The following is a 7,868-nucleotide window of genomic DNA, read 5'->3' on the forward strand; positions in this document are numbered from 1 at the left end:
GAGGGGATGAACTCTCCCCACCCCCAAATGCAGCACTGAGGCCAGTGTGTATCTAGGGCCTCCTGCCAAAGGTAAGGGGAGACTGGGAATCATAGAATCATAGAATATCAGGGTTGGAAGGGACCCCAGAAGGTCATCTAGTCCAACCCCCTGCTCGAAGCAGGACCAATTCCCAGTTAAATCATCCCAGCCAGGGCTTTGTCAAGCCTGACCTTAAAAACCTCTAAGGAAGGAGATTCTACCACCTCCCTAGGCAACGCATTCCAGTGTTTCACCACCCTCTTAGTGAAAAAGTTTTTCCTAATATCCAATCTAAACCTCCCCCACTGCAACTTGAGACCATTACTCCTCGTTCTGTCATCTGCTACCATTGAGAACAGTCTAGAGCCATCCTCTTTGGAACCCCCTTTCAGGTAGTTGAAAGCAGCTATCAAATCCCCCCTCATTCTTCTCTTCTGCAGGCTAAACAATCCCAGCTCCCTCAGCCTCTCCTCATAAGTCATGTGTTCCAGTCCCCTAATCATTTTTGTTGCCCTTCGCTGGACTCTCTCCAATTTATCCACATCCTTCTTGAAGTGTGGGGCCCAAAACTGGACACAGTACTCCAGATGAGGCCTCACCAATGTCGAATAGAGGGGAACGATCACGTCCCTCGATCTGCTCGCTATGCCCCTACCTATACATCCCAAAATGCCATTGGCCTTCTTGGCAACAAGGGCACACTGCTGACTCATATCCAGCTTCTCGTCCACTGTCACCCCTAGGTCCTTTTCCGCAGAACTGCTGCCTAGCCATTCGGTCCCTAGTCTGTAGCTGTGCATTGGGTTCTTCCGTCCTAAGTGCAGGACCCTGCACTTATCCTTATTGAACCTCATCAGATTTCTTTTGGCCCAATCCTCCAATTTGTCTAGGTCCTTTTGTATCCTATCCCTCCCCTCCAGCATATCTACCACTCCTCCCAGTTTAGTATCATCCGCAAATTTGCTGAGAGTGCAATCCACACCATCCTCCAGATCATTTATGAAGATATTGAACAAAACCGGCCCCAGGACCGACCCTTGGGGTACTCCATTTGATACCGGCTGCCAACTAGACATGGAGCCATTGATCACTAAAAGCCTGATGCAGTGTCAAATACTGTCTCTGTCTCCTCTGATCACAGGGGAAATTTCAGCATCTACTTCCTTTTTACATTGCCTTGGGGTTCTTGTCAGTGGTATAGGGCCTTCAGTGCTGCAAAGATTGCTCTGCCACTGGGACAGACCAGGTGAAGTCCGGAGCTTCTCACCCACAAAAGGCAAAGGGAAGTGGGAGCTGAAAGCCTCACCCAAACCCCACTGAAGTCAATGGAAAGACGCCTACTGGCTTCAATGGCTTTGGATCAGGCCCATACACAGTGAGTGTTTTTACCATCTTCCTATCTAGATTAATGCATCGATCTGCAGTTCTGGAGCACCTGTCACTTGTACCGAGCCACCAGCTGTGATGCAGGAGCCCCATTCCCAGCTCTTTCCACCCCAGCTCCCCATGTGTCTCTACTGGCTTCAGAGCCTGGAGCGCTTTTGCTTGTGCTGGGCATCCGTAGATTCACGAAGTTGGGCAGGAGGCCCAGGGACGAATGTTACTCGAAGGCCCACCCCTGTGTCGCCCGGCTGTGTTAAATCACTTATTTAGGAAAGGACACAAGGAAAGGACACTTGTTTAGGAAAGGCCGTTTAAAACCAACCCAAGGAAGAGATGGAAAATGAGACAGTGTTTGAAACATCTTTCCTCCTTGCGCCATCGTGAGAAGCTAGTCACTGTGTGAGGCAAGACACTGGCCTAGCTGGACTGTGGTTCTGATGTCATGTGGCCCACCCCTCGTATCTGAGTCACTTACAAGCCATTCAGAAGCTACAGGGAGGAGGCTGGAACTGTAATGGGATGCGAAATTGTATTATACAGTCAAGACACTGGGGGCAAGAGGGGGTGTCAAATACTTTGTTTAATACCTTAGCCACACCTGTGTGTCAAATACCACCCAGCAGAGCATAAAAGGATCGTATGATGAACACATCCGGTGGGTTTAAGGAAGCCCTGTATCCAGTCCACATCTGGTGCAGAAGAACATGACATGGTGTCAGGAGTAAACTAAGAACAGAAACAGAAGGAACAGAGTAACAAAGCAAGAGTCGCAGAAGCTGCTGTGTGGATGCCCAGGCCTCTTCCCATCAGGCCATTTGTAATCTACTGCCTTTGCCTTTGCCTTTGCGTCCACCCTGGGATATGAGTGTGTAGGAGCCAGGCAGGTGCCAGCGACGACGCCACCAGCTACGTCTCGGGCTTCTGGACCTCCTGATGTGAGCACCCTGGAAGGAAAGGAGCACACGAGTGTTTCCAGGGAGACCGATACCAGCTCTGCATCACTATCTGCCAACTGGGATTTGCTTGGGAAGTGGGATGAGGCGGTCTCCTTCAACAGCCCATTGCTATGTTCTCTGCACTGCCCTGTGTTGGGGAGGTCTGAGTCAGGAGACCCAGCTTGGTCGCCTGCTCCATGGCCAGAAGCTGGGTGTTTAGTGGAGGGGATGCTATAAGTGGGTGCCCTGGGAGGAGGGGGAAGCAGCGGCAGCCCTTGAGTCCCCCCCAGGGAGAGACTGTTGCTTCTCTCTTCCTGGCTGGTGGCTGACGCTGCACAATGGGGCCTGTCTGGGAGGGCCAGAAACTCCCTTGCTGGAGAGCCAGAGCTCTGGGACAAAGCTTTCATGGAAGAAAAGAGTACCCACCTCCCATTTCTGCCCAAGCCTTGCTTCCATGATGGCTCTCTGGGCAGGGGGGAGGTCCTTGCTATATGGGGGGGTGCAATATCTGTTGTATGGGCTTAGGAAAGGCTCCTGCTGCATCAGTTACCCATGAACCAACCAAATGGGACTAAATCATAGCCGCAGAGAGGGCATCCCCCTCTTCACCTGGCCATGTCTTGGTCCCAGGTAGAGACGACACCGAGGTTTGGATTCCTCCTATATCCCAGTGAGGTGTTTGCATGGCAGATGGGACCTGTGGGATTCAGCTGCCAGCCCAAGGGGGGTCTCTAATGGCTATGTCCCTACCGGATGCAGCTAGACACCCATCACTGTGCTGTCCTTGCAGTCTCAAATCCCCATCCAGGAAACCGATCCCTGCCCCATCACTGGCCCAGCCCCCACTTGGAAGATGATGTCACCAGAGTGCAAGACCTACCTCCTGGGTCACAGTGTTGCAGCTGATGAGGACTATGGGCGACTTCTGCAGGGTGGAGAAGAATCCTGAACAGTCTCTGACCACCTGTGAGGAGGAAGATCTCAGCTCAGTTTCTGAGTGCCGTGGGAGGAAAGGCAGTGCGTGAGCCGCCTCTGGAGGCGTGGGTACAAGTCTGGCTGTGGGGAAAATGGGCTGAAGTCCTCAGCCTAGGTCATGGTGACGAGTAGCACCAGAGGTGATGTAGCTGGGTACAAGAGGGAGAGATTGGGATGGCCACTTTATCCACCAGCTGCATCCCTGCTAGTTAAAGCCCTTGGTGGTCTGTAAATACAGCCCTAAGAAGAGCAGATTACAAGAGTCTAGCCTGGAGGTGATTACAGCTGGATGACCCTGGTGAGGGCCACGGTAGAGAGGAAAAGTTGGAACTTCTGGGCTAGGCAGAAGGCTGGATAGGCCATTGCGGCTTCCTGAGCAGTGCTGGACCACAGGCTGCAAACCATTATGGGCAAAAGACAGACTTATACGGTTGGTCAGAGCCCACCCCCAACCATTTTTCTAAGAACACTTCCCCCCAGCAGCAGCCTTCCCTGCTGGGTGATACTGGCAAAACAGCCTGTGAACATCACTGTAAAATGAATTCACCCCCCTTCCGGATGTTCATTTCCAGCAAGAGGGCTTGGGTCTGGTGCCGCATTTCTTACTCCTCCTGAGTAGGGTTTACTCCCATGACTAGCCCGCTTTATTTCGGCACAGAGCCTGTCGCCACGCAAAGGGCCGTGGTGATGAACGTTCTGCTCCTGCTATCCCTGGGGGTTAGGGAGCGCTGATCGGGGACCGCGGCAGCTGGGTGTTAAACTAAACAGGAGACAGAGCCTGTGACACTGTCTTCAGAGACGGTTATGGCTTACCCCATTGTCTCTGAAGTCACATTCAGTCCCGGGGAGGTTCTCTGACACCGGGCACACTGTCTCTTTAACCGTGAACTTCAGCGCCTGCCGAGGGTTAGACGTCATGTCCTGGGGAAACAAATGAAATAGAAGTTTGGGATAAACTCTGATGGGGAGTAAGCCCCCATAGCCACAACAGCACCCACACATCAGGCTCTGCCTCGCCATTTAGCTCACATCAGCCTTGTGCGATCCCAACTTCTCTCTCTGCATTTATCCAGCAAGGGCAGCCGTGCATCGGGCTGCAGCTCAGCCTTACTGCAGCAGCAGACAGTTCACGGGTCCAGCTATAATGAGGCAGAAGATGAAGTTCCCACATGTCACCCAGCTCACACCACTGGAACTCCTCCAAGTTACACCAGAGCAACCAAGAGCAGAACTGAGCCCCATCATTGCAATTTACAAATAAAATGAGTCTTTTGCAAACGCCATTTGTAGAGGACACATGGGGAGAAGGTGACACGGTTGCTAAATCTCCATAAATCTGCTTTCAACTCATTCTCCAGCTCTGTACTTTAGGCTTTTATATGGCACCCATTAGAGTAGCATCTCAGGGTTTATCTTGTTGAGATGTCAATTCACTGCACAGTGAGGCACACGGTGGACACTGGGGGGCAGATTTACAAACATTGTGGATGGCAACTACTCACCTAATTTGCATGCATAATTATCGCAAGTGAGCATGAAAACTGGACAAATACACACACAAATGCCACTGCTGAGCCGCTGTGTTACCAGTTTACACAAGCAATCCCAGCAATCACATGTGCAAATTAGTCTAGCTATCATATCTGCATTTTGTACAACCAAGTGCTTGAACACCTGGCCCTTAATTTAAAACTTCTCTCTTATTGCACGGCTCTCCATTGGAAATATATAGAGAGAGAGCTCTGCAATATATGTAATATTAAGGTTTATCATGAATTTTTGCCTAGAGAGAAAACAATCCCTATCTTAACAAATCCTAGGGAAAGGCTGCGTTACGACCCTTCATGGTTGTCCGTATGTAACCCACACACCTCCCAGATGTGGTGTTCTGTCCCCTCTGGTGGCACTAAAACCACTTAGAGCTTCATGAGTCTGCTACCACCTTAGCTCAGAATCATGTGGCTTTTAGCTCATGCAGTAGAGGCTCAAGCAGTGAGGTCCCAGGTTCGACCCCACAAGACAACGACTGGGGTCTGTCGGTGTTACAAGTGGGGGCTCATCTGGGATTTCAACTGGGAAGTCTCTGAAGCTCAGGACGTGCTTCCTCAGCCAGGGAAGTATGTAACCCGCACGCCTCCTGGGTGTGGTGCTCTGTCCCCTCTAGTGGCACCGAGACCACATAGAGATTAATGAGTCTGCTACAGCCTTCGCTAATGGCCATTGTGGCTTTTGGCTCATGCATTAAGCTTCAGAGGTCCCAGGTTCTATCCCGCCCAACAACCGGGGTCCGTCAGTGTGACAATTACAAGGCAGGAAGCTGCTGTGTTATAACCTGGTGTGAATATCTCAAAGCTTCGAGGGTTGTGTTTTGAATAGATGGGAGCCTAGTGGGTGAGGGTCTGATTCTGGTGCCTGGTTTCAGCCGCAGCCAGAACATAGTGCCATAAAGGGAGTGAGCTGCTACTTACCCACTCAGGCTGTGGGTCCGCTTTAAGGAGCCGGAAGGCATGGTCGATGCCTGACCCTTTGTTGTAGAAATCGACGGCCAGGGCAATGGCCTCTTCATAGCTCAGCGTCTTGTGTTGGGAAGGCACTGCGGTGGCTGCTGCGGCCACAATGACCAGCAGCAGGACGGGCCGGCAGCAGGTTTCCATCCTCGGGCCCATTGCAGGCAGTGCCGGCAGAGTGCCATCCTGGTGCCTGAGGAAGCCCTTTTATACCTTGCTCCGCGACGGGGAGATTCATGATTCACTGTTTATGTCCTTGGGCTCCCCAGAAACTGAGGCTTTTCCTGTTGTTTACAGGAAATCTCCCTTGGCCAATCTGCTGGTATGTGCAAAACAAGAAGATCAGCCCAAACAAGGGACAATGCTGGGGCTGTGTGTATTGCAAAACATTTGCCTTACTTGGCATGGGCAAGCAGCTGCGAAGAAAGAAGGAACAAGTGGGTGTGCAGCTCCCTGTGACGTTTCATTTATTATTAGCCCCTAACTCCCAGGGTCTGGGTCAGAGATGCCCAGCAATGTGGTGTAGCACCACTTCTCCCCAGCTGCCATCTTGTTCGATGCGATCTCATCTGTGCCCTCTGCAGCAGTGTCTGCCTGAGCCTGCGGAGAGCCTGAAATAACAGCTCCTGCCCCATACATTGCCATGCCGAACTAACTCAGGGGCCCAGTGATGATCATTTTAATGCCAGCTATGACACTGCCGTTTGGCATCACAAGTGGGTGTTGCTTAGGAGATACCACTTATCCCCCCACCCCAGCTCAAGGGAAAGAAACTGAAAGGGGCCTGCTTTAGATTGTAAGCTCCTCAGGGCAAGGACTATATCATACTGTGTGTGTGTACGCAAGGGGGACCTGATCCTGACTGGCCCTGTGATGGGATACATATACCCCATGCTGGCTGTAAAAGGGTTAATGAGAGGCCAATTAACCCAGCTGGCTGCAGCTAGGGCAGTGGGCTAGCCCCATGAGTCCCAGCTGGGAGAGGGGTGGTGTGGTTGTTCTAAAGGCAAGAAGTCTGGAGCAGGGAGAAGCTTTGCAGTCACTTTCTGGGATGAGAGTAGAGAGATCAGGAGGGAGCCCAGGGGAAGAGTGGGTTCAGCAGGGGAGTCTGCTAAGAGGCCAGGAGAGAGCCGGAGCCGGAGCCGGAGCCGGAGCTGAGCCCTGATAATGAAGCAGGATCTGGATTTGCAGAAAGAGACCCCTGGGAGGTGTTCCACTGTGGATTGGGGGGATGAAAGGTCAAGCCCAAGCCCAAGGAGGGCAGAAGTGGGTTTGTTTATACTTTTGTTTGGGGGGGGGGTTGATGGGGTATTCCTGGGGGAGCCCTGTGAGTCCTGGCCCTGGCAGGACACACCTAGGGAACCCTGCTGACAGGCTTGGTAGGGAGAAGTCTAGAGGGAAGCTAGCAGCAAGGAGTCTGGCGTGAGCCTGACTGCCTGTGCTAGGGTCACTGGACTGGAAGCCAGCGTAGAGGATGGACCTGGGTTTCCCTACCAGCCTTTGGTAGGGTGGCGTGAAGCCCTGGGAAAATCGTCTGCCAGAACCAAGTGCGGCAGAGGGGTCAGGCGTTTGTTTTTGTTGGACTGTCTGTTACCACAGAAGGGGGGGCACGGCTGTGGCCTGGCCGGAGGGCCGAGTCACGAAATGAGGCAGACCGGGGGACTGGAGCACCCGTCCCATGGGGACATTAGAGGAGGAAAGCCTGGTATGCTATGCCCAGCCACAAGGGGGCCTGCCAGCAGCAGGACCCTTCCACGGTCCTCTAATCCCTCCGTGCCATGACCCCAATGATACCAAGCATCAGCTGCGTTCAGAAATCTGCACACGGTGATTTGTGACCATGTCACTGTGGCATCAGCCTGTGCCCTGGAAAGCATGGATTTGTGCCTGCCAACAGCCGTTTAGACACCAGCTGGCCACCTTGCACTGATTTAAGTGTGCAATTCCTGGACATGTGGGCAAATTAGATGTGCAGCGGCGCCAGCATTACTGCAGGCTGCCCTGGCCTACCCAGAAGAGCTGTATGCAACTGAACATAGACGGGGCC

The 7,868-nt window shown here is 52.5% G+C and overlaps 1 protein-coding gene across 1 annotated transcript in view; it reads right to left on the bottom strand.

Annotated features, from left to right (window-relative positions):
- Positions 1–6,023, bottom strand: part of LOC140907890 (uncharacterized) — a 41,823-nt gene extending 35,800 nt beyond the window's left edge. Inside the window, exons 1-3 of the mRNA XM_073334885.2 lie at positions 5,783–6,023; positions 4,128–4,235; positions 3,220–3,303 (exon numbers count right to left, since the gene is read on the bottom strand). Coding sequence (XP_073190986.2) covers positions 3,220–3,303; positions 4,128–4,235; positions 5,783–5,980 — 390 coding nt within the window. The 5' untranslated portion in view covers positions 5,981–6,023. The remainder of the gene's footprint in view (positions 1–3,219; positions 3,304–4,127; positions 4,236–5,782) is intronic.
- Between the last annotated feature and the right edge of the window lie 1,845 nt (positions 6,024–7,868).

Source organism: Lepidochelys kempii, chromosome 2 (assembly GCF_965140285.1).
Source record: "Lepidochelys kempii isolate rLepKem1 chromosome 2, rLepKem1.hap1, whole genome shotgun sequence".
NCBI lineage: Eukaryota > Metazoa > Chordata > Testudines > Cheloniidae > Lepidochelys > Lepidochelys kempii.